The 26,292-nt window shown below is 38.7% G+C and overlaps 2 protein-coding genes across 11 annotated transcripts in view; one reads left to right on the plus strand and one right to left on the minus strand.

The window, feature by feature from the left end:
- The window catches only part of gramd1a (GRAM domain containing 1A), a 32,760-nt gene extending 30,378 nt beyond the window's left edge, over window positions 1-2,382 (plus strand). For all 8 annotated transcript variants that reach the window (XM_086153611.1, XM_086153609.1, XM_086153617.1 and 5 more), the window contains one exon: window positions 600-2,382. In XM_086153611.1, the coding sequence (XP_086009737.1) occupies window positions 600-689 (90 nt within the window). In that variant the 3' untranslated portion in view covers window positions 690-2,382. The remainder of the gene's footprint in view (window positions 1-599) is intronic.
- Window positions 2,383-3,248: 866 nt separating this feature from the next.
- On the minus strand, window positions 3,249-23,605 carry scn1ba (sodium channel, voltage-gated, type I, beta a). 3 transcript variants are annotated; one of them, XM_086153620.1, is made up of 6 exons: window positions 22,044-23,603; window positions 12,290-12,456; window positions 10,062-10,296; window positions 9,007-9,148; window positions 6,908-6,978; window positions 3,249-6,563 (listed from the first exon to the last, which is right to left on the minus strand). In XM_086153620.1, the coding sequence occupies exons 1-5, from the start codon at window positions 22,096-22,098 to the stop codon at window positions 6,912-6,914; spliced, it is 666 nt and encodes a 221-aa protein (XP_086009746.1). In that variant the 5' UTR covers window positions 22,099-23,603; the 3' UTR covers window positions 3,249-6,563; window positions 6,908-6,911. The 3 variants fall into 3 exon arrangements, with proteins under 3 accessions (XP_086009746.1, XP_086009747.1, XP_086009745.1); XM_086153621.1 differs by lacking the exon at window positions 6,908-6,978 and having other exon boundaries at window positions 5,955-6,563; window positions 22,044-23,599; XM_086153619.1 differs by lacking the exons at window positions 3,249-6,563; window positions 6,908-6,978 and adding an exon at window positions 7,003-7,553 and having other exon boundaries at window positions 22,044-23,605.
- Window positions 23,606-26,292: the final 2,687 nt, after the last annotated feature.

Genomic DNA, 26,292 nt, shown 5'->3' on the forward strand with positions numbered 1-26,292 from the left:
AACAAAGTGAAATGTCCACTGAACAGCTCTGTGATGAAAAGACAGTGCTGATTTGCTGCCCTCATTCACAGCTGGATGTTACAGCTGCCCTACATCTTTATTGTCCTGTCAATTTAAAAAAAAATGACCCAGAATAAGCTATGCTGCCTCCTGCTGGTTGAAAACAAAACATTTGCACTTTGCAAATGACATTCATAAATGTGTGAAAATGTGAAAATACTTTGTTAGCCAGAAAAAAAAATCAATCATATTTACCCAGTTAAAAGTGTTTAGAATTCAGTGAAAGGTTTCTCCAAGGCTAACCTCCTACTAACAGTTGAGGATTTAGTTTAATCTGAATTACATGAATGTTAGTGATAAATAACCCAGCAAAAATTGTAGGAAGCAACCCAGATTATTTATTTTTTTTACAAATTTACATGAGATAGAGGCATAGGTGTGCTGATTCGCTTCAAAATGGAACATTTTGAAAATACATTTAGCAATAAAGAAGAAATGAAGATACAAGGACATTACTTTGAAGAAAAAGGATCCATCTGATATCACCTGCCAATGCCATTGACCGGCATTTCCTCAAATCTTACCTCTCTGTCTCCCAGATGAAGCAGTCCCTGGAGAAGCTTCATCGAGGCATTGTGGTCCCAGAGGTGCAGAAAGACCCCCCTGGTGACACTCTGACCAAGGCCTGACCTCCTTACAACCTGCTGATCCACATGGGAAGCCTACTTGGTTGGTTATCCAATAGAAAATCGAAAAAGAGCAGGACATTTGAGGGAACATTAGCCACAGCCCTCTTCACCTGACTGACTTGAAATGGCCTCAACCAGAGACTTCTTCACTAATGTGATTGCTATCAGGACCACAGCAATAAGGAACATACAGCTGCAAGACATCTGTATGTGGAGTAGGGAATGCAGCCACTGGCGGGCTGCATCCCACCACCTGAACAATCCATCTTTCACCTAACTTGAATTTCACAATTGTTTCATGACTATCACAGACTTCTCTTTGCACCCACGACATTTCATTGGTTCCAGGGGGTTGGAACTTGCCCTCATCATCATGAGAAGAATGACAAAGGGACAATATCAGCCACTAGAGGAAGAAGAAAAAATGCCAAGAGTAAATACAAGCCATCCATCTCTTGCTGTTTCTAGTGGGTATTTCTTCTATGAAAGAGTGTGGCACCTCGCAATTTTCAGGTGTAAAATCCCAAACACACTCCCAAAACTCCTCCAAATCCTGTTGGGTTTTTATCTTTTTATGAAAAGATTGTGTGCGTGTGGACAGTTTCTCGGACCTTAGCAGTATTTATTATCTAAAATGTCTGTCCTGCTAATAAGAAGTCGCTTGGTGCGTATTTTGTTCTCTGACTTGCTGTATCAGTGTGGACCAAGAAGAGAAGAATGATTACTGGTCACAGCAATAAAAGACAGTAATGATTCTAGTAATTGTGAATGTTCCAAACAAAGTAGTATATAATTGTATTAATAATGTGTGAATGTGTCTAGAGGCAGTGATGAAAACAAGCAGAAATTCTGACTTTGTGATTATAAGGAGCCCCTGTTACACTTGTCTTTTATTTCTCTCAAAATCACAGTCTCAAACCTCAGCATTTCACATTTCTCAGACAGAATATTTCACAAAAGCTACTGTGTTATTTAAGCGGGCCAGATGCGTGGAACTCAAGAGGACCAACCAAATTTTGTGGCCTGGTCAGAGAAAAAGGGAATATTGTTTTTTCAGTATTGTTTCTTTTTGTGTGTTGTCTAACATACAAGTTGTCCTTTGTTGAATTCCTTATGTTTTCCATCTTTATGATTTTATTTGCTTATTTTCAGCCTTGTTTCCTTCTGTCCACTCATCTCTAGCATCCTGCTCGTCCAAGCCCCAATTTATTTCTCCCTTGCCCAAACACTCCTCCACCGCAATCCTTCCTCACCTGCTTTCTCCCTCTGTCTTTTTTAATAATAATAATTTAGCCTTTATTAGTCCCCGTGGGGAAATTCGTTCTCTGCAATTAACCCATCATGGATGAACCACGACTAGCGCCAGTGGAGCAGTTAGAGGTTCAGTGTCTCGCTCAACAACACTTCGACACACTAGGAGGAGCCGGGAATCAAACCATGTTCGGTTCCAAAGACGGTTGCTCTACCTCCTACACCACGCCACGCCACCCCTAACAGAGGGGGCCAACAGTGGCGGCTGCAGAAACGTGTGGGCCCTGCTGTGCACGGCCATCTGTGGACAGTAAAAGATAATTTATTTAGGAAGGGACAGCAGATATTCGGAGGGAGAGAGGAGAGATGGACGAAGCAGGGATGAGAATGTACTGTAAAGATGTGATTGTACACAAAAAAGAGAAATGAAAAGATACAACCACTCTTGGCTTATCATTGAGTCTGTTTCACTACCTCACTCCCATCTCTCTGATCTTAATATTGGCTTTGGCTGGAAAAGTGGCAAACCAAGTTGGCTAAGTATCAACCAGACCATTGAGGCTTCTGAGAAATATCTTTATTTAGTAAGGATTAGAGCAGTGGAAGAGAAATTCGCTAAAAATTGTTCCGTTATTTTTTAGATTAGTTTTTAGTAATAGTCCCCCTCTGGACAAAAGTTGTATGTAGACCACAATCTGCAGCATTGGATTTATCAGCAGGTTGACTTTTTACATGGTCGCTGTAGCCACCTGATCACTAAGTAAGCAAAATGTTATTTCAAGCTCATAATTGGAAAATTATTTAAGAAATCCCTTTAATACCCCCTTGAAAGTGTGGGTTGACTAATCTATACTAACCAAAAACTATATCTGCTACAAGATTTAATTAATAAATTAGTGGAAAGAGTTGAGTTACTGTTTGTTAAACAGCTTAGAGGCCAGAAATAAAACATGAACAGCATGAATGCTAGTTCAGCTTCTATTTAATATATTTTTGTCACGCAAGTGACAGGCACAACCCAACATCTCAAAGACAAACCTCACTAAAGTTCTCTGAAGAATAATTTCAGTCTTACTTCCTCAGCAATTTAATCAGTGAGTTGTCAAGCTGTAGTTTTGTTTGTTTTTTTCAGGAGAAAAAGGATCATTTCATTAGTTTGATCCAATGGCAAGAATGAAATAGTTTCTTTCCTGATAACTCCCACTCTTAAAAAAAAAAACAAACTTAAAAGCTTTTTTTTTTTTTACAAGGGATAGTATTCAAACTGATTATTTGTTCAATAATCATGAAAAAAGACAAGACATTGTCTGATTTTACAATAAGATTTTTTTATTGTTTTTTTCTTTTTTTTGGTTTTTAATTTCTGAGCAACATTTCCACACCAACACATGAAGTGAAAACTGTGTTTACTTGTTGCTGAAATAATACGTGTGGACAGAAGCAGACCAGCAGCATGGTTTTTATTTCATTGGTGGATTCATCGGTGTAGGATCATGAGAACTATTCTGAATGCCCCTTGGACTTCACTAAGGAGGCAGATCTAGGAGTCAAGAAGATGGAGGTGGAGGCTTATTCCAGAGCATCATGGATTCAGGGAGATACAATGTTGTGACTCTTTTGATCTTTTTTCCCCTGCTTCTGGTTCCTTTTTTTCTCGGAGGGCTTTTCATGAAATACATATAGCCTTAAGCCAAAACCACCAGCCACAGTACGAGTCCTCAACCAAAAACATTTCATTTGATGGACCAACAACAACAAAAGAAAATTGATCCAATGATGAATATACAATTTTATATACATGATTATTTTCAGAATGACAACAAACAAACTCACCATGTCAGACTTAATACCTGTCAATCTGTAACTATGGTATACTGTATTGTATACTGTAATACTTTACACTGACACCACCCATCTTTTTATTCAAAGAAAGTAAAAACAAGACCGACTTTTCGAGATCATGTGATAACTTGTTGGCTAATGCAGAAAATGGAAGGAATGTTTTACATCTAGACTCAGAGTGGACACCACCATTGAGATCTAACAAGTAGAATAAACTGCTGGACGCTCTCCTCACTCGTGTTCTCGTACTGCTCTGCTTCAAAAGTTGGATGGAGGAGCAAGGTGACCCAGAGTCCCCCGGGGGTCCCCTTCACTCTGCCCCTGGGCTACCTCTCTGTCATCGTTTTTCCGTTTTTTTTTCCCCCAAGAAGTTTTAAAGCTTGCATCCTATCAAACGATAACTGTTTCCACATAATTTCCTGTGTTTATTTGGATATATAATATAACCATGTCGGAAAACCTGGGAGTCCAAACGGATTTCACATCTATATACTAGTAACGAGCAGGTTGTAGCTAAGCTAACGTGTTATTTCCTGCATTTCAGTTTCTGAATTGAATTGGCTATACATTTTAAAGAGACCTTATGGCAGTGCTTGTAAAAGACAGAGCAACTAAGAGGGAATAAATCAGTTAAAGGCTGTTTAACAGACTTGTCTTAGGATTTTGGAGGCTGCAAAAGTAGCAAAACAGGATAAGCAAACAGGCTACATATTAGCTCCATTTGTTTACATCTGGTCATTTTACACAATGAACTTTTGCCACATCTGCTAGCAGCTAGCAAGAGAAAACCAGCCAAACCTAGAAATGGGCCAAAATGGTGTATCCTTCAGTCCTGCTGCTTATTTAATTTGGACTATGGAAATGTCATTGGATATACTCTTGGTTAAGAATATAGTAGCATTTGTCCTTGACCTGCAGCTCAGTTTGATACTTGCTAATTTACACCAGCGGAATAAATCACAGGAAAAGTGCCCGCTAGCCACTACTTTAGGCGTCCTTCTCAACATTGACAGTGTCATCCATTTGGTTCAAATTACGCAGAAACCTGGAAACCTGGAATGTGGAAACAAGGCGTCATCTTCTATGTAAACTCACTTTAGGTACAAAATGAACTGTAAACACACAGCTTGGCAGTGCTTGGCTGCCACCATGATTTCTCCGATAGTCTGCAACTAGTTTTGTGGAAAGAGAGGCGAGTGCAGGTAGGGTTTAGAGGAAGAAAAGGACTGGAGATAATTTCCTTTTTCTACTTTGGTTTCCACTGGCTTCTCTCGGGAGGCACACTGGAAAGGTTGTGGTACGCTCGTCCACGGCAGTTTGATTGTAGCGATTTACGAAGCCCTTAAAGTTTCTATAAAGACACTGACGTTTTGTGTGACCGGCATCTGGTGGGACGTTTCCTGCTGCGATGGAAGAGAAGTGACTCTACTTCATGCATTCAGGGTGAGACTGGTTATTACTTTCAGCTTCACGGTCGTAAATAAAAACCTCACTTGTTTAACTTGATGCTCTTTTGTGATTTTAAACAGAATCAGAACCTTCCCCCCTGGAATCTAACACTGATAGCATCCCTCCTGCTCAGTAATTGTGATTCCAAGGTAAGAAAACTGTATAAGGTCATCATCAGGTGACACTTGAACATCATGCTCTCAGATACACTTGTGAAAGTCAGTGTTTTGTGCAACATCGTTTTCTGATGTCACATGAAGTCATACCAAGCGCACACACACATACGCACACACACACACACACACACACACACACACATAATGTCCTTACTAAATTCACTGAGATTGACTTTGCACTATTGAGACCTAGAAATGCCATAGCTGATTAATTAATGTACTGCTAGATTAAAAGACAACTAAGCACATTACTGGTAAGTTAATATAGTTCACAAATGTAAATATGTATATGTGCTGTAGAAATATCTTTTCTAATATTTGGTCATTTCGAAATTATTTTTCAGATAACTTGGTGCTTATCTTTAGGCAATGGCCTAATAATATTACAATAGGTACTTACTGATTTTAGGTTAATTCTAAAAAACAAAACATCTTGAAAGATCTCTGAAAGGTCTTACTGGTATTCAAACATTCGGAAATTGTGTTCGGGTTATTCCTATTTATGCTGTGTGGAATTTATTTATTTAAATCTGTTTTGAAAACAGACTTTTTTAAGCATAAAGCCATTTAATAAATTGGTATAGGATTTTTCAACACAGACATCAAATGAAAGAACTGTCAAAATTAAGGGAAAGATTAAAACAAAGTTCCAGTAAATATGGCCAAAATAAGTTCACTTGTTAAGTTTTAAATAATGACTTCATTGTGAGCATTTTTTACAATTACGGCGGAAAAGGCATGCTGTTTGTTATGATGTAAGGATTTCTTTTCAGCGTCCCTCTGCTTCTAAAGAATCAATAAAGTTGAGCCCCATATCTTATAGTGATGTCTGATGGGAAACGAAACAACTTTCCCAAAGTATCAAAACACAAGGGTTTGACATTGTCAGAAGCTTTTTCCTCGATCATTTTAAAAGCTCACAATCATGCAAGTAGGATTATACACAATTGTCCTGTTATCATTTAGCGCTCAGGGACGGTTTGTGCAGCTCATATTTATATACAGCACAACTGTGTTTTTTTATTTTTTGCCAAAGGTCTTCAAATACTTTCTTGGTGATTTCATTCCCACATGTGGGTGTCTTTTTCTGTGGTGTGATGAGGATGGAGGGAAGAATGTCTTTATCCTTCAGGGAAATTTCGAATTCTTCTTTGACCTGACAGTTCAAACATAAAAGAAAATGGCTGCTCAGTATATGAAAAAGTAAAGTTTAAAACAAGTGCATGCTGTCAGTGCTGCCCTTTCTCAGGTTAAAGAAAAATAAATGTCTAGACTGGAGACATGAAAACATTTAAAAAAACATCAATAGCTATAATGTTTTCATACAAATATGTCTGAACAATCTTGAATGAATAATTGTTGAAATTTAGACAATAATTTACAATAAAAAACATTAGTTTTATCTTTTCCCATTCAGTGAGGTTTTAGGAAACAGAAGGGGAAAGGGAAGCAGAGCAGGAGTAAGGGAGTGCACAGAAGAAAGGGTGAAAGCAGACCTACCCTGCTATTCTGCCACTTGAACACCTGCACAGTTATCTTTACTTTCCGATGCTATAGCTAAATACTCCGCCCTGGGAGAGTTAGAAAGAAGAGGAATAGTGAGACAGCAGGCAGCATGAGAGATTAAGGAGATGACAGCTAGTTGGGGAAAAAGAGAGAAATAAGCAACATTCTAGATTGAAGTATGTCTTCCTTTAACGTGTGGCTGCATTATTCTTCTCATCATGAGGCTCTTATTCTTTCTGGGTTTATTGTAAAACTAACATCCAACATGGGATGTCAGTCAATGCACAGTGTCATGCTTTCCTCATTCCATGACCCCCATCCTTTGTAGTGACCATGCTTAAACTGTAGGGGCGCCATACAATGAAAATGCAAGTTTACATTTTTTTAACTGCTTCATGCAGTTATATTAAGATGTCATATATTGATTTAGACCCAGCCCAGCACCAATCACACTTTTTGGAATGAATATGCATAGATTTTCTTTTGGGTTCTGTCTGTTTGTTCCCCCACAATGCAGAAAAACGCAGGACGTTAATCCTCTTCTTCTTCTTCTTCTTCTTCTTCTTCTTCTTCTTCTTCTTCTTCTTCTTCTTCTTCTTCTTCTTCTTCTTCTTCTCCTCCTCCTCTTTTCGGCTTTTCCCTGCAGGGGTCGTCACAGTGAATCATCCATCTCCATCTAACCCTATTCTCTGTATCCTCCTCTCTCACACCAACTACTTTCATATCTTCTCTCACTATGTCCATAAATCTTCTCTTTGGTCTTCCTCAAGACCTACTGCCCAGCTGCTCCAATTCTAGCGTCTATCAATATATTCACTATCCTTCCTCTGTACATGATTGAACCATCTCAGTCTGGCTTCTCTGACCTTCTCTCTGACAAAACATCCAACATGTGCTGTTCCTCTGATAGACTCATTCCTGATCCTATCCATCCTGGTCACTCCTAAAGAGAACCTCAACATCTAGATTCAAAATTGTCCAGATGCGTGAATGAGAGAGTGAATGGTTGTTTGTCTCTGTACATGGTCCTTCGATCGACTGTTGGTCGGTCCAGGATGTGCCAGTAACAGCTGGGATAGACTCCAGCGTTCCCATGACCCTCAGTGTAGGATTGGCAGTACATAATGAATGAATGACCTTTTCATACATCACTCACCTGCCCTTCATTAAAATTACGAATACAAATACAAATACAAAAGAATGAGCAGAGATTGTTGTAGTAACCGTAGTAATAACAGTAGTCTTCCTGCAGAAGTTTTACTTGCAGTAGTAGTTGAAGCAGCACTGGCAACAGAAGCTAAAGCTAAAGTTATCAGCAATAGATGTAGAAGCAGAAGTCATGTTGTAGCGAGCAGTAAACTAGTTGTAGTAGCGGTAGCAGAAGTACTTTTGGTAGTAGTAGTAACATTCATCGATGATGAAGTCTATCCCAGCTGTCACCGGGTGAGAGGCGGGGTACACCCTGGACTGGTTGCCAGTCAATCACAGGGCCACGTATATAGACAAGCAACCATTCACTCATTCATTTAGGGCAATTTTTCTCAATTATTTCCAATTAACCTGCATGTTTTTGGACTGTGGGAGGAAACCCAAGCAGATATGGGAAGAACATGGGAAGAACTTCACACAAGTTTGAATCAAACCAGGGGGCCGAAGCGCTAACCATTGCGCCACCGTGCCGCCAGTAGTAGTAACACATGTAGTCATTTTTGTATCGCATGTTTGATTTTTTTTAATTGTTAAGTGCTTGGGTGCAATTTTAGCAAAAGAAGCAGTCATAGTGGTGGAAGTAGAACTGATGTTGGCAGAAGTAACATTAGTAGTAGTAATCATAACAGCAGCACCCCTAGTTGTAGTACTATTCTAAATGCTTCCTCGTAGCAACTAGGTCTTTGTCTGGCAGCATTGTGAGTGTGAAGCTGATATCCTGTCAAAAAGAGAGAACCTGCTGATGATCAGCTGGTTAAAGGCGACTGTATCTCAACACCAAGTGTCAATGTTCATATTCAGAGACACAAGAGAAAAAGAGGACATCAGGACAGCCAGCAGGAAGTGGAATAATGAGAACCGTCCGTGTTTGTTAGGCCACTCACGCGCTCTCTCTCAGGGCTTCCTCTCCCGCTGCTGCGATCTTCCTGTAGCAGTAAATCATCTCAACCACCAGCCAGAACTGTAGCCCAATGATGGAGACGTACATCATCACCTCAGACAAGATGGAGGCCATTCCTCTGGTGACTGCAGGCACACACAAGACACACACTCTCTATCACTGGCATCCATTTCTCACAAGATTTGACTCATCATTCATGACCTCATGTCCTAAAACATTTTGCATCTTAATCCATCATTCCCTCCATCCTGATGCAAATCTATTTAAGATAAGATAAGATAAGATAAGAAAAACTTTATTAATCCCGAAGGAAATTGTTGTGCCCGAGTTAAAGAAAATATAACAGTAATAAATAATAAAAAGAAAAAGGCAGAATTAGAAATAAAAATAAACTATAAACTATAAAGTGTCTCGGTGAAACTATAAAGTGTCTTAGTAAACAAGTGATAAAACTGTAAGTGTCTTAGTAACAAGTGAGGTAAGGAGTGCACAATAGTATGATAAAAGGAAAAATTGTAGTGTAGCTGTTATGAAATGAAACATTGCACAGTATCTCCTTCAATCCCTATATTTAAGGATTTCTGATAATCATACCTATTTTAGCAACCATTAAAAAATCAATTTAAAAATAGTTACGTCTTGTTTAGCTCTTTCAAGTTAAAAACACATTATACTTAATACAGTGATATACTGATGATAAAATTTAACATAGCAAACATGTATTAAGAAATTAATTTGCAAGGCGTTACTTGAATATATAGATACAACAAAAACAGACAAAACAATTTCCATACTAAGGCAGATCTTGAGAAATGTATCAGTTTGAAAAAAAAAAGTCTTCAGAATGTAATAATTAATTGCGTTAGTGTTATGCTGGTTTTCATTAAACTGTAACAAACTGGGAAAACAAATTGACCTTAATATGACATGTTTAACATGTTCCTAATTTTCTTTTTTTTTTAATTTAATTTGAAATGCTGTACCACTTTATCCTGTGGCTAATTCCTGTGGCTAATTCCTCCCCCTTCCCCTGCTGACCTCGTGGTACCACATTGATGACGATGACCTTAGTACTGTTGGTCTCAAACTTGTAGTTGCTGTAGCTGAGGACACGGTTGAAGGTGCAGCGGTAGGTGCCTGTGTCATTGTAGGTGACGTTGTTGATGTAGATGGATCCGTCCTGCAGGTCTTGCGTGTTTTTACTGCCCTTCCATTCCAGACGGTCATAAAAGCGGGGGTCGATGACTTCACCGCGCTCCTCGTAGACGTACAACTACAAATCAAAAACATGTATCACAGATTTATGGTTGAAAGATTTATGATTTTTTTTCTTGTCTCTTGATGGGTTTTTTGGTCTTTGCAAATGTTTAGCTGCTTTTTGTTTCATTTTTTCATTCTTCTGATATTTTTTAGATAACTTACTGCCAGTTTACTCATATAACTTTTCCGTCACATCAAAAATATTTGAGTGAATTTCTGAGAATACTATGAGCGGAAAATTTGTATACACTCTGAGAAACTTGCAAATAATCAGAAAAACAAACATGTGAGCATTTGGATACTGACAGCTTTCGTGCTGTGTGACTCTTTACAAGCACCCACTCATTTTCCTGTTTTTCACATCCTCACTGAAGCCATTTGTCCTTATCGATTATGCTGCTTCCTGCTAAAATTGTGGCTGCCGGTTAAAACGGCTGCAGGAGCCAAATTGGATTCACTCATTCAGCAACGGGCCCTTTAGCTCAGCCTGGCGGGAAATCTTGTCTACTTGCTGCCATCATGAAAAATGCAGGACCGTGCCTCTCATGATAAATGCATTGCAGATGTTTCCCAGAGGATCAGATAAATGACCTCGGTGTGATGGATGCACTTCACACTCCTTTTATGTTTGCACTTTGACTGGTTTCATCAGATTTCTATATTCAGAGCCTTGGGTTGGCTTTTTATTTCACCTACATTTGCAACAAATCCCTCTCTTTACATCAAACACTGTTTTTCTTCTTACTTACAAATGCAAGAAATTACACAATGTTTATTATATTAGTGTAACCTGATACATTTATGATACAGTTACTATTGATACAGCCTCCATTTAACTCAAACTGATAAAGTAAACTGCAATTTAAGGTTAACACAAAAGATAGTTTGTGTGTGTGTGTGTGTGTGTGTGTGTGTGTGCGTGCGTGTGTGCACGCGCACATGCGCGTGCGCATGTTTGTCCAGATTGCACAGCAATGTTTGCCAGCTGGCTCTCGGCTCCTTAAATAACAAACAGATTATATCTGTGCCGGTTTCCTACATCAGACCTTTTTTCGGGACCTGACGTGTTTCTCTGAGGATCATGAATAATGACAAAATCTGAACACGTTATACTACAACAACAATGATGAGAATGTGGAAAGGGAGGGTCATTTTTTTCTATAAGCCTAATTGGCAAGTGAAGAGATGAAGAAAAATCCATATTACTTTATATATATATATATATATATATATATATGTGTGTGTGTGTGTGTGTGTGTGTATATGTATATATATATGTAGATATATATATATATAGAGAGAGAGAGTGACATGCAGAAATGCAGATAATCTCAAACTTCGTTTTGAGTCTTTTTGCTTGCTTTCATTTAATCTTGCTGTTAATCTTGCTACTGTTTATTTAATTTGCTTTGATTTTTTCGATAACTGGTTCTCCCATTTTCTTGTGCAGTGAAAAATCATCAAAAAACATAAATGGATCATCCAGGGCAGATTGCAAGTAGTTTTCCAGAAGAAAATTTTAGGTTTGTAATAGAACTATAAATCAAACGGACACATTTATTTGACACCGATGCGTCATAATTTGCAGCTGCAAAGGCCTCTAAATCCTGTTTCCTCCAACTATCTGCTGACCAGCCAAATAGAATCTCTGCAGTGAGATTAATGAGGCAAAGGGATTTCAGGGATTAGAGCTGCTGTATAACCTTGTGTTGGTAATGTCTTTATCTCTGAACTCAATACTGAACTGAACTGTCCTGATTCAGTACTGCTGTGGGGGGAGGGAGTGAATATAGTTTTCCCCCTCATGTGCTGGTTAGTGCAATCAATACTTTAATATGGATAATAGCTCCCTTTGATATGAGCCATAATGCTACTGCTGAATTTTTCTGTCAAGTATATTCTGTTAGCTTCAGTGGGTTTTCATATTTTGGATAAGGGTTGAATTTAAAAAAACATCACCAAAGCCTTATTATAATAGAACAAACAAGATTTTTACAGTTACTTACATGTGAAAAATCTAGATCATCTGAAGCCTTGAAGTACCAGTTGACGGTGGCCGTGGCGGGAACCTCCCCCCTCATCTTACAGGAGATGCACTGCAGTCTGAAGCCCATGTTGGCAACGGCCTCTGTTTCAGAGTCCACCTCCACACAGGCTCCTTGACACAGAGATGCTACAAAGCAGAGAGGATATGAAGCCTCCTGAATCACATCATAGGGGATGGTACAATATGGGTCACATGGTTCAGAGGTGAGAGCCCTGCATAGCCACCATCTTGTTTCCCATGTACCCCTTACTCGGGCAAGGTGGATACATGGACAGGGCTCTGGTGAATCCCATGATTTCACATCTTGCAAGCAAAATATTGAAACATTATTGAGTACTACGTGCGTACACTTAATGGTTACTGCATGCCAGGGTTGTTTTTCTCTTGTATCAGGCATTGCCTTAGTTCTTGCATTATTTTTATTTCCACTCATTATTTCAGACTTTTGATTATTTGGGGATGGATTTTGGGTTCACCCTTTAATGTTCATGCAGACTTTTTTTTTTCAATTTTACTTGTAAAGGAAAGAGTAAAAACTTTAGCCACTGTGTGTGTGTTCACTCCTTGAGCCAAAATTTACTTCAGTGTATATCTTTATTAGTTTATTATTAACATATTTTTTCAATATTCCTATGTAGATACCTGTACCTATGTGTAAAAGTGTTTGGCCTAGACATGTAAATGAGCATTAAAGGGTTATTTTGTCTTTTGCCATCATTTTGCATGATGGTTTCAGTCAGTGAAAATGAGCGGAAATAAAGAGGTTGCAGTGAGCGATACCATCTTGTTGCATTCTGTCAATTGGTAATTGAGCTAAATTCATATATAGAATTGTGAGTCTATATATGCCACCATTGTCATGACACAAACTTCTTCTCATAGGCCGGGAGTTACACACCTGTAACTCCAAATGTTTCTTTCTGAGGCTTCAGCATCACTCTCAACCAATGATCTCGTGCTATTATCAACTTTGACCTCTGGGGCAGCTTTTGTTTTGAATCATTAGATGAAAGAGGAGGGGGAATGAAGAGGGACTGACAGGAAACACATGGCACATTTCTGATCAGATGAACTCCGAGAAATATATTATTTCATTTTGTCAAACATCATCCAATTCTATGCTTGTGTTCAAAATGTGAAACAATAGTGAAGACATTTTGAGAGAATTGCAGAACACGGGAGGGGGAAATGAAGGGAGAGAAAGGACAAAGTTAGCACAGGCTTAAAAGTAACAGCCTGTAAACAAAGGGTTAAGGTTTGGATGCAGGAGAACGAGTCTGGCTGATTCACTGCACCCGGAGAGGGGAAAGGGGCAATGAGGAGAATGTTAATAACATAGTCAGAATCCACAGGCCCAAAGATATACGTTCAACACGTCAGACTGTAGCTTTTCATCCACCAACATGAAATACAGTGTGATAGAGTGAGAGCTCTTTGCTTGTGCCTATTATGCTGTTAAATTTTCCAAGTTTGTTGTCATAAGTAGGGCTAAAAATGAAGAAAAATAATTCATTGTCTTGAAGCCTTGAGTTCTTTTACCAAAGACAGTGGTCATACCAAATGAATGTGGAAAAATGAATTAAAAGCAATATTTCTAAGTAGGTTTAAGTCTAATAAAGCCTGGAAAATACCTTCTCATGGATAAGAAACAGAGGACACGGTAAAATCCGATGTGTTCAGCAAATTACAGCAAAGTTTATACTTGTATCCGACTGTACCAAATACCGTTTCCACTTTACTCATTGTTTTAAACTAACTTGTGAAAAGAGGTATTTAACTCAGTCGCACACACAGAGAACGGAGGGGGATTTTCTCCCTCTTTTACCAATGTATCGAGGGCGTGCTGCGGGGAGGTACATTTCCTAACATGTTGTGGTATCCCGTGAACACTAAACCTTTTGTGTCATCAGCAGCTATCGGGAGTGAGCCTGCTCGTCCCCTAGCTAAGGAAGTAAGTCACTTTGCACCCAGTATTACAGTCAAAAATATATTAATATGTACAGTAATTCAAATATCAGTATCAATATCCGCTGGTGTTTTGCCCTCTGGCTGTAACTCCACAGCACAAGTCAAATTTTTTATTTATATGATCAATTTTTCCGAGACTGATATTCTTGCTCTCTCCTTACTTATTCTTACTTTTCTGTTGATTTCCATATTGCTTTTTGATATACTAGTAGTATAAGACCATTAGTAATACCCAAACTTGCCTGCGGTAAGAAAACAGACGGATTGAGAAAAGAGACACTGGACATCACTGGAGCCAGATTTATCACGCAGAAAAAAACATATTGACTACTGATGAGTCTTGAAACACAAACACAGCTGACATAGAGTGATAACAATGATGATAATTTATGAGCATCCCATAAAAGAATTATAAAGTAGAAAGCAGGGGAGAATCTAACGGGCAAAAGACAGAGACAAGCACTTTGGTTTCAGAACAGAAATAACTAATCCAGATGATATCTGGCAGTGACAGCAGCAAAGACAGCATGAGGCAGTAATCCTGACTGTCCTAAGCTGAGGCAGCGAAAAGACAGAACAAGCTAAGATGACGAACATACGAGCCGACACAAAGGGATCTGAGCATCCAAAGTGCAGACTAAACACAGTGGGAGCCACAAACTGCTTTAGCAGCAGGACAGACACACACCGAGCATTGGAAATGTAAATTCATTGCATAATCTGCGGATTGAGCTTTGAGGATTACGCAATGGATATTGCAGAAATTGCAGATAGTGATTTTGTTTTCTCTGACGGTGCACTACTTAGTTAATCCCGCCCATCAGTCACATCAGTGGCTGGACACCTTTGACATTTTTCAAAGTTGGCAAAAAAACCGCAGCACAAAAGATTATGTGCAGGCCGACTTTCTCTCCCTTTATTTCCCTCGCTAAAATATCCTCATGTTCTCATGCACTTTTAATGTCTCTTACCTTTTTGGAGTCAGGGAGAACTGAGATTAGCTGTTGAGTTAACACGGCAAAAATATTACAAGAAAGGTCTCCTCATATGAGGGCATGGAGTTTATTATACAATGTGAGTTAAACAAAATATAGCAGCAGCACATGTAGTCCACATGTAGCCAACATACTTAAATTTGTACTTTCAAATTATCAGGGATGAGGCACATACAGTGCGGTACCAGATTAGCATTAAAATAAAACAACAAAAATTGAAATAAAATCTAAAAAAAAAAAAGTATATTTATCTAACTATACAGTATTCTGTCAACATTTGGTGCTTTGAATCATTTTAATGTATTTCTTGCTTTTTTGTGGGTATTTCCTATTTTGGGCTACTCATTGATTTTTAGATGAGATAGTTCTATGGCTGAGCCACAAGGACATGTAATTTACACACACACACACACACACACACACACACACACACACACACACACACACATACACACACACACACACACAAAGACACTCTCAATCTATAACCAATCTGGGGAAATGCCAGGCATCCATGACATTTTCCTTGACACAAAGGGATCATCAGTCTTTTCACTGGAAAACTTCAACCACTGATGTACAGTGTCTCTTTCTTTTTACTCCACAAAGCACTTTGTCACTTCTGGTAAGAAATGCCAAACTGGAAGCGACAAAACAATCCCCACAAATCCCATCTCACGAATCTCTGAACAGTGCCTTTAGCACTTCCAAAGCTTCAAAACAAGTTAGTAGAGAGCAAAACACATCACACTTCCATTTCAAGTTAATTTTTTGCATCTGATAGTTGCTTTGGTGAAGTTGATTATTTTTTCATGTAAGAGTTTGGGCCTGTTTTTTTTGGGGTATTTTTTGGTGTGTATAAAAGTTCTTTCTGATGTCTATATAATATTCTGCTGCAGTTTAGTGTAATTTCTTGTATATACGTATACTGTATGCATGTATGTGTGTGTGGGGGTGTGGGTGAGTGTGTATGCATATATATATGCACACAGTATGTGTTGTGATGAATTTGTTAGTTCCTTCTCAAATGTTTGGTTCTGTATCTTCTAAATTTCAAGACAATTGTCCGAAACTCCTTCCATATTAATCATTACATGTGACAAAATATTTTGTTTTTTATTTAAATTAAATATCTCTATTGCATATCTCTAGTCAACCTCTCGCAATTTTTGAACTTATCTCGATATAGTTGGGTTTTTTTGTCAGAAAAAATCAAATAAAAGACATAATCCATAATTTTCAGCATGAAATTTGGTTCACTTAAGCACCCACCTCAATGTTCTTAGTTGTCTTAGTTCAATTCAGTATGAATCAAGAAATAAAAACTGAGTTTGATATTTGAGTTTGTGATTTTTTTCAAGGGATATTGATGCATGTTGAGATAATTCTGAAAGCTGTTGAGTTCCATCTCATTTCAGCCGTAAAATATGCGAACCAGTGACAGCATTGAGGGCTGATTGAAAGTTCACTGACATTTTGTTCTCCCAAAAAAGATCCCAGTCCCTTTCTTAGAATGAAAGACAAGAATTGTATTCATTCTTTATTCACAGCAATACAAGGCTTGGGCTTGTCTATCTTGCTTGTTTTGAATCAGACAGGGTGTAGAAGGCCACGGAAATGACGGGCAGACGCCTTAATATTGTTGTTGTTTTTTTGATGCTGTTGTTGCCATCAATGTTGGTGGTAGTCATTGTATTACTGTGTTTTTTGTTAAATTTATTTTAATTGAAATGTTTTGCAAGCTGTCCGTTAAAGAGCTTGTTTCGTCAAAGGCTTTTTCAATGAAAAGAACAGGGAAACGTCATTCATAATTCAGCAAAGCGTGGAGAAAATAGGTCGATGTTTAAGATCACGGTTAAGAGACAAAGCAGGAAAAACTGGAAACTAGACAAAAATTAAGAGAAAAAATTGGAAGGGTTTACAAATATAGATGCAAAACATTTCCTTAGAACTTTGAGATAAAACCAGAAATGAGCTATAATAACCAAGAATTGCCTGACACAATAATATAATAATATACTTTATATTAGAAATAGCAATTATTATTTTAGTACATACTAATTTAGAATTACAAGGAAATTAAACAAATGACATCAGAAAATTATTAAAAAATACATACCGGTATATTTTCAGGAGTGGAACATTATCAATATGATATAATATATTAATTAAAGTGAAATATGGGAGGTTTCTGTGACCCATGTCATGTGCTTAAATTCTCACCTCAGCTGGTGACTCACACACAGGCAGACTATTACCTCTCTCCCAAATGTGCATTTGTCCTTGCCTGTCCTTGCACTCAACCAATCACACCCACATGCAGAGAGAGAAATTTCCAGAAGTACCACCTCACTGAAGGAGCTAACAAGTGGATAAACAATTTTTCAGGATGGCAGCGCTGTCTGCGTCCGTCTTTCACTATCAGTTTCTTGATCAATCATTAGAGAGTTCTTTGTTTTTGTATTTTTTTTTCCCTCATCTCACAAATCTTTTCACTCAGTGCTTTTAATCTCACGATCTGACGCTCTGTTATGCTATTAATGGCGACAACATTGATGGACACACATGGTTAGAATAAATTGTACTATTTTGGTGCATTAGTACAAGCAATTTTCTTTGCACAAGGGAAATATTAAAACACTTTATTTTGAAAAATAAATCTTTCAACGGAACATGCTCAGCATTCAGGTAAAGCAGTTGTTTCCCTAAGATGTTGAAAAACCACATTCACCCTGACTTATTATTCATGAACTAAACAGAACCCTTTAGACTGTCCATCCTTAAAAGGTTTCCCTACATCTCCTAACTCCCACGTCCCTCCAGCTGCTACAGGGCACCAGGGATAACCGACAGCAGTCACCCAGCTGGACGAGCATGGGGCTCAGGTGTGGCTGCATTTGTGCCAACAAAGTGAGCCGTTTTGCAATTAGGCCACGACACAGAATCCCGCTCCAGATCCCAGCACCCAAATAATAAAAATACCCCCAATATAATTAACAATGAACTCCCTTCAGAATGGCTGGCAACAAGTGGGGCACAAGTCACTTGTGAAAGTTTATCATCTTTATTAAGTTTCATTCAGCACATTCAGCACATTCAGTGTTGTTCAGAGAGATAAGAGATTTGTATGATGATCATTATATGTAGTGGATTAATCTCGGACCTTGACTAACCATTGGAATTATAAGGTCGGTGTCCCCGGAGCATTTGACCCTCAGGGGCCACAAATTCCTGAAACTTTGGCCTTACATTACCTTTTTGTCAGATAACCGATAACCGATGTTTATTCAAACATCGTCCAAACAAAAAAACCTAAATTAAAAAAAAAAACAAAAAAACAAAACCTTTCCTGATTTAATGTTTTATTACAGTATTTTCTTTAATACCAGATCCCAGTTTTCTAACCAAATTTCTATTTATATTTGGAAATAATTACTGGTTGATTTTTACAGAATTTCTAGCCAACAACAGGATTTTTGCAGTCCAGTATAATTAAGATTTTAAAACAGGGCAACAATATGTGAATTAGCTACCCTGTACTTTCTTTGGTGCGTCACTCCAGCAGCATAATTAGTTTATATTCTGTCCTTCTAATTAAAATGATCGGTTCCTTTCTGATGCAATTTCCACTTTGTGCAGATAAAGTGAAGTAATGGAATAGATGTGAAGTCTAATGGGCTCTTGGCCAAGATGTTGTTGAGGTTTTTAGAGTATCCTGTTGACGGCGATCTCGATTGCTCATAAGCTTGTGATGCAGCCATTTGTTAAGTAACAGTTCTAATGTAAGAGCTGTAACTCTACAAATAGAAATATCTTTTTAAATCAAGGAAAAGAAAACTTAACTCGTAAATATCCGCTTGGGCACGGAGATTCCTCCAGCTCGCTAGCTAGCTACTGTGGATAGCTGGCATCTGGAACATGTCAGCGTTTCATCAATTACATCTTTCTGTGACTCCTGAGACCTGGGATTCTGCTTGTTATAAATTCCTATAGTTCTTTCCCATTTGTTGTCAGAAAGATGTGTAAAGTTTAAAATCTGATCATTCATTCATGATTTATACCACTTATCCTGCACTCAAGACCGCGGGGGCCCCCGCAGCCGACCCCAGCTGTCACTGGGCGAGAGATGCGGTCGCCAGTCGATCTCAGGGCCACATAAAGAGACACGACCGTTCACTCCCACAGTCACATGGTCTGGGAAATGTAGGTCTTTAACTGAGTGACAACATGTTTTTGCATTCTGGGATGAAACCAGAGAACTTGCAGGACATCCAAACAGACACAGGAAGAAGATCCAAACTCCACAAATAAAGGCCCCACGGAATCAAACCAGTATCATTAGTATGATAAATAGCAGTATGTTGCTAAAATTACATTTTAATATAATGACCGTAGGTTTATTCATTCGTTACGTTGAATTATGTAAATGCTTAATATTGCTCCAACTGCCCAGCGTACCTCTGTGGACTCACATGCGGTCAGCTAAAGAGGCCTAGGGTGATTGAATTATCACATCCCAATGTCCTTGAATGGCTACTTCTTCATTAGCAGCATTATGTGACGTTATAATTACTACATGACCTTACTTACATTCGTATCAAAGTAGAGATTTTTAGTGAGATGTTTCGGACAATATCTTGTAAGTGTGCTTTTGAATCTGCTCCAGGGGGATTCACAATTGTTTTTTGATATTGATTCCAATCATTGGAGTTTGCGACAGTGAGAGGCAACAATGAGTCTTTAAATGAGTACAAGTAATTAGGTACAATGAAATACAAGGTTAAGAGAACTCATTGTGAGATGTCCTGATGTGCGGATTGTCTTATTGGTAGAGACTGATTGTCATCAAATCCTTCATATTCAAATTTCACAATGGCATATTTGGTTTTCTGAGAAACCAGAATCCTCTTTCTTTAGCAGTCAAATCCCATATCATGTCTTTGAGTGCATATAAGCATCCATTTCCAAATGAAAAGAACACATGGTGTAATTTGTATCAGACCCAATCTGTTCCTGAGCTTTGCTTTTTCGAGATCCCATCCAATTTCCTGTCTCTTCTTCTTTCATCCTCATTGCTTCCAGCTCCAGATGTGCCCCTTCAACTAAACAGTCTGTTTCTGTCAATCAAGGTTGTATAATCGTCTTAAATTTGGCCAAACTTCTTTTCTCCGATCTGTGCTCTGCCGGGCCGTCTTGTTACAACACATGTTAAATTTAATGATGTTTGTGATGCTAAGCGTGTCAGCATCTGCATGAGCGTTCACGTTATTGTTACCGAGATGAGGAGCAGATGGCTGACACTGATCAGTGTGCAGTAAACCTCTCTATTTTTACCGCACATCATTTTTGTGTTTCCAAACCCAGGCCCTGGAAATGAGATTATGCTCTGTATTCTTAAAAAGAAAAAAACCCACACAAACGGGAATTTTCCTCTGCAGGGCAAAATTAGCCGTATTTGGCTTCAGCAGACTCCAGGAGCAAAACCAAAAGATGATATCTTTATATTTGTTGGGCTTAATATTTACTATATTTTCTAATGATGTTTAGAGAAAGCGATGCAGTCAGGCAAACAACAAACAAACAAACCTGAAATGTAATGCAAACAGTGCATAAAACTCAATCATAAGTATTTTAAAACAAGAAAACCATGAAAAGCAGAACAGAAGAAAACTGAATATTGCCAGCGTTATAAGGTGAATAAAAACCCCACCTTGTGCCAGAATATCTTGAAAAGCCAGAAAGAATACATCCTAGCTGTCTGGAAACCAGATGAAATTTAGATAATAAAAATAAACAAAATCTGATGACAATACCCCTCAAAGTACATCTTCAAACATCCAAACAAACAAGGAAAACAAATAAACAAACAGCAGACATTTACCTCAGAAATATTACCACCTAGAGTGACAACAGGGATGTTGTATAAATGTGAAACACTGTACATGTAGTTTTATTTTTATGTAAGATATATTCTTTCCGTCTCTTGTAGAGTTATTCTTTTTCATAATAGTCTGAACTTGCTTTGATTATTTTATTCCTTATTCATTTGTATTATTGTTTCCAATGGACTCTACCACGTGCAAAGGGTTGAGTTTAATTCAGACACTTTGTCTTCAATTATTTATTATTATTCATTCATGTATTTGTAATCTGTGTATTTGTAATTTAATATGTATTTGTTAATGGTAAAAACTTAGTCATTCCCTACAATTTTGCTGTCTTTCAATACTTTATTCCTCTGATTGTATATTGTATATTTTAAGACCTAACAGTACTTCATTTACTCAATCACACTCTGTAAGAAAATTCGAATCAACAATTTTGAACATACTGCTGCATGTGTGTGCGTGTGTGCACGTGTGTGTGTGTGTGGGTGTGTGTGTGTTTGTGTGTGTGTGTGTGCGTGTGGGTGTGGGTGTGTGTAGGTCCATTTAAGTCCCATCTCATTATCCTAAAAAAGAAAACCTGAACAGCTGGGTTTTTAGCAAGCTCTAAAACAAACATGCACTCTCTTTCTGTCTGTCTCTCTCTCTCTCTCTCTCTCTCTCTCTCACACACACACACACACACACATACACATTCACAGTCTATCGTTCTCCCTCTCTCGCTCTCTGTCTCTGTCTCTCTCTCTCTCTCGTGCTTGGGCGCACACACACACACACACACACACACACACACACAAACACACACAAACAACAGTAAATGGACTGTATACATGCCACGGCAACATTAGCAGTAGCCACTACTCACCTTGAAGCACCAGGAGGGCCAGAGGCAGCAGCAGCAGTTCCTGCGCTGTAGACATCCTTTCTGCAGACTGGTGGGTCACAACAGCCTCAAAACATACATATGCACACACACTAACACACCCCACACTCTTTCTACCTCCCCTTAGTGTGCATACACACACTTGAAAACTAGACGCACACTTGAGGATCTACTCTAGATGTGAGCACCCGGTGAGATGTCTTCACTTGGAAAAAGAAGTGTGTGCCCCTCCCTGCTAAAGGGAACCCGGGTGTGTCCTCTCCCACCAACTGACTGGAAGTGGGTGGGGTGGAGGAGGTCAGTTACTCCAGTGATGCTCAGACCTCCAGCACCTGGAGAACCCTTAATGTCGCAGTGAGGCCGATGTGGGTGCCTGTTGTGTCTCTTCCACCCGCCTGGACCTAAAGAACCCTCTACTCTATCTGAGTGTGTGTCTGAGCGTATTTATGTGTGTCACTGACCAGGGTGTCAGCGGATCAAGTTACCAGGAGGAGCAATCTCTCCAGTTTCGGGTTTCACCCTCTTGTTGCATCAAATGGAGCCTATGTGCAAATATTTATCACCCAGCAGGTGATTTGACACCTTTTCCTTTTCTTTCTTAACTCTGCATTCAGATTTGCAATAATCTGACTCAAATTAATAATGATGTAGTAATAAACAAATCTGGAAGACTAATTAGTGTTTTGTGATCTAAAGCATGGTTCGGGGGAGGTGATGCCGATGTGCAAGGAATGGAAGACAGGAAAATAAATCCAGTCTCCTGGGAGGCTGCAGGGTGGAGCCACAATGTGAGTGAAATGTTCAAATATGGAAGTATTATTCTATCACCTGTTTCCACCTTTCTATGTCTTTGCCTCTCTCTCCTTTTTTCCTTATTTGGGGAGAAATTATTGCCTCTTCAGTCTTATTGCACTCCTCCGCGTCCCTTGCAATGAATCTCCGTTGACTTCATCCAAGTGGACGCGCGTCAGTTTAAGCCATACGGTTTGCTCGGCGAGGCGTGTACGCGCATTGGCCACGCGCAGACCAGTCTGGGAGTGGACCGGGGAGTCATTCGCACACACGTACACACGCACACACACACACACACGCACAGAGACACACACACACACACACACACACGAGCGTGCGCTTTTCAGTGCGTAATTTCACCCAGGCTGGAAAAAAGCGGGTTCAGCTTCTGTGCGTAAACGACGCGGCCCAAAATCCCAGTCCGCCCCGGATTACCGGGGGAAAATCGGAATAAATCCCAGTGTTAGTCGAGGCTCACTGGTATCCAGGCGACCGCTCGCATCCTGTCGGCGGGTCGGGTGGAGGGGATGGATACCCCGCGTCTGGGCGGCAGAGATGATCCAAGTCCCGTCGCTTCTTATGCAATGACAGGGAACCGAAAATGCTGCCGTTTTTTTTTCTTAGTGCGTTTAAGAGGAAACGCGCGGTGGCAGACGTGTGCTGCAGAGCCACCCGCTCCTCCCGGGGAGGCTCTGCGACGCGTCCGAATGAAGGGAAGCGGCGGAGGAAAGACCGGAAGCCTTCAGAAATGTCATGGTGTGTCGGGGGGAAGAGACGGCACGCCGATCACGCTTTGGCATGGGGGGAGGGATGGGGAAGGTATACGGGGGAGGGTGTGATGCATTGCAGAGAGATGGAGTGAGATGGAGGAGGAGGAGGAGGGAGCAGAAGTGTTGGCCCGTTGTCATGACAACGCTGGTTTTATGTGGCGTTTTTCTCTGCCGGTCCTAGGAGCTCCCCACGGTGTTCAAAGTAAAAAAATACTCGATATTTCCATTCGAAATATAGATTTCAATGTCGATTTCATTCCTTGTATTCCAGTACTTTCATTGTGTCCACTTTATACTACTATATACTTGTACCTCACCTAACTTTTGTCTGCCAGCTCTAGTTCGTAGTAGTAGTTTTTCCATTTCCCCTCAGGTCCACTGAAGCACTGCGCGTCTCCAAATGTTCTCACAGGGTTTTGGGAAGGTTAAAAGATTACAAAGAAATTCTTCTTCCTGTTAAAAACAAAGGTTGTCTTGACAACGCTTCTTGGAGCTCAGAGTTCTTTTTTAGTGCAGTGATCATATATGTCAAGGATAAAATAATCATTTGATTTAATGTTCAGGTATCAGAAAACATGGAGTCACAAAAATGAAAGATGTGTTTATCTTTGATACAGAAGTAATTAACAATGCAACTGCATGTAAGGAACGGAAAATATCTCAGTCTTTGCATTAACATGGCGCCCTTTGTGGCTGTAAATGTGAAATGGAGTGTTGTCAAAAATGTACTATAAGGATATACAGTACAGAAGAAGCATTCGCTTTACATACTTTAAATATTTTGACACATACTTTTTAATATTTTTATATTGTCACGTTTTGAATGTAGGACATTTAATCATAATTGAAAAATCTCCTCCCCGAATTTTGTCTACCAAATTTATATATTTACACCCAATCCATTCCACGTAATAAATCTTCAAACATAAATCAGACATAAGGTGCCACATTCAATTTTTTTCTGGAGATGAAATGGAGCTGTCACCTGTATTAATGTGTAATATTTCTAAAAAATAATTAATTAAGAAATAGGCTTCCTTTATCGATTAAGACAGAAAAGAGCTGGTTTTGTAAAAAAACAAAAACAAAAAAAAACAAAAACAAAAAAAAACAAAAACAAAAAAAAACTGTCATCTTAAACTGAAATATATTAATTCTTCAATTCGTTCTTTTTTGTCGGTGGAAGGAAAAAAAATCATCTTGGTCATAACATGACCATTTCTTTTGGCAATTAGCCATGTTTTTGCAAAATATAAAAAAAAAATATTTTAGAAAATTATGTTCAATTTTCGATAGAGGGCGACAGTGTACAGGTAATAGTTTGTGGTTTCTTTTTTTTGTTTTCTTTTTTTTTTTTCAGAAAAATATGAAGCAATGTGTGAAAAAAATTGTTTTGTTTTTTCCCCCAGAAACAATGAGAAACATATATCATAGAAGGACCTATATTATCAAGGGTTTCTGAAAATCATTGTTAATGAGTTAGTAAATATCAACAATAAAAATAGAATTATTAGAATATTTCCAGTTTTTTACTTCACTAAATATGGAAGAAAAACTAGAAAATTGTGTTTTTTACTTGTACATCCTTATTTTATTATTCCACACTACACCCATTGGCGAACACAGTCTGTATGTGCATTTCTGAGTCTCGATGGTGTACAACAGCATCTGGACACATACATGGCAGCTATCAGGCCCAACAAGATAATGACAGATATCACGACAGGGACTCTATACCGTCGCCATGGATCCATGAGTACAGCTGTATCTCACACTAAGAAACAGGAACACAGAGAAAATAGTCTCTTGATATGAATTAATTTTCCCGATATATCCCCATATAGTTATATTATTATATAATAATATGCTATCTTATAACGAATAATAATACTTATAATAATAATAATGATAATCATAATTAATATTTTAAAGCACTTTTCATCAAAGTGCTATACACCCAGCTAGAACTAGCAGCAGGACACAATGAAATGAAAATGTTCTTACTATAGCTTCCACAATTGATATATTTTCTTGACTTGTTTAGTCCAATGAAAATAGGAAGAGATGCTTAAGTGTAGGCAATGTTATTATTTTCATTACTTCACATGCTAAATTCTATGAAGCTCAGCAAACTCAAGGAAAAACAAAATTGTTTCATGTCATTCTTTGTAGACATATACAAATAGGTTCTAATTATAATGTAACCTATATTTCATATCTTATGAATATATTTATTCATCTATCTATATTCACACAGGACTCATTGTTAGCTGACAGTGCACAAAATTGTAAGGCTTATAGTTAAATTCAGATATGTTTATCAAGGCAGTCCATTTTATATATTTATGCAAAGGATAGGAAAAAGTCCCCTCAGTATAGTAATTAATGTTGAAATATTAGGAGGACTTTTAATTGGCCTTGTATCAGATGAAAAGATGAAAAGACAGCAGGCAATCCCCTTCAGTTTCCGTAGGTATTTATGCATTTAACATGAGGGTGCCTCGGTGAGGGATTGTTTGATTTCTTAAAAGCTTGATGTTAAAAAGCAGAATGTATTTCGATGGCATGAAAATCTGGCCTGGGGAAAGATAATTACCAGGTAGAGAATAGCGGAAGATGATTTTTGTTAGCCGATTGTCTTTCAGTTGTGACTGACACTCTCCAATTCC

The sequence above is a fragment of the Fistularia commersonii genome, chromosome 10, assembly GCF_037954325.1.
Source record: "Fistularia commersonii isolate RoL2024-O1a breed Wild chromosome 10, RoL_Fcom_v1.0, whole genome shotgun sequence".
Taxonomy (NCBI): Eukaryota; Metazoa; Chordata; class Actinopteri; order Syngnathiformes; family Fistulariidae; genus Fistularia; species Fistularia commersonii.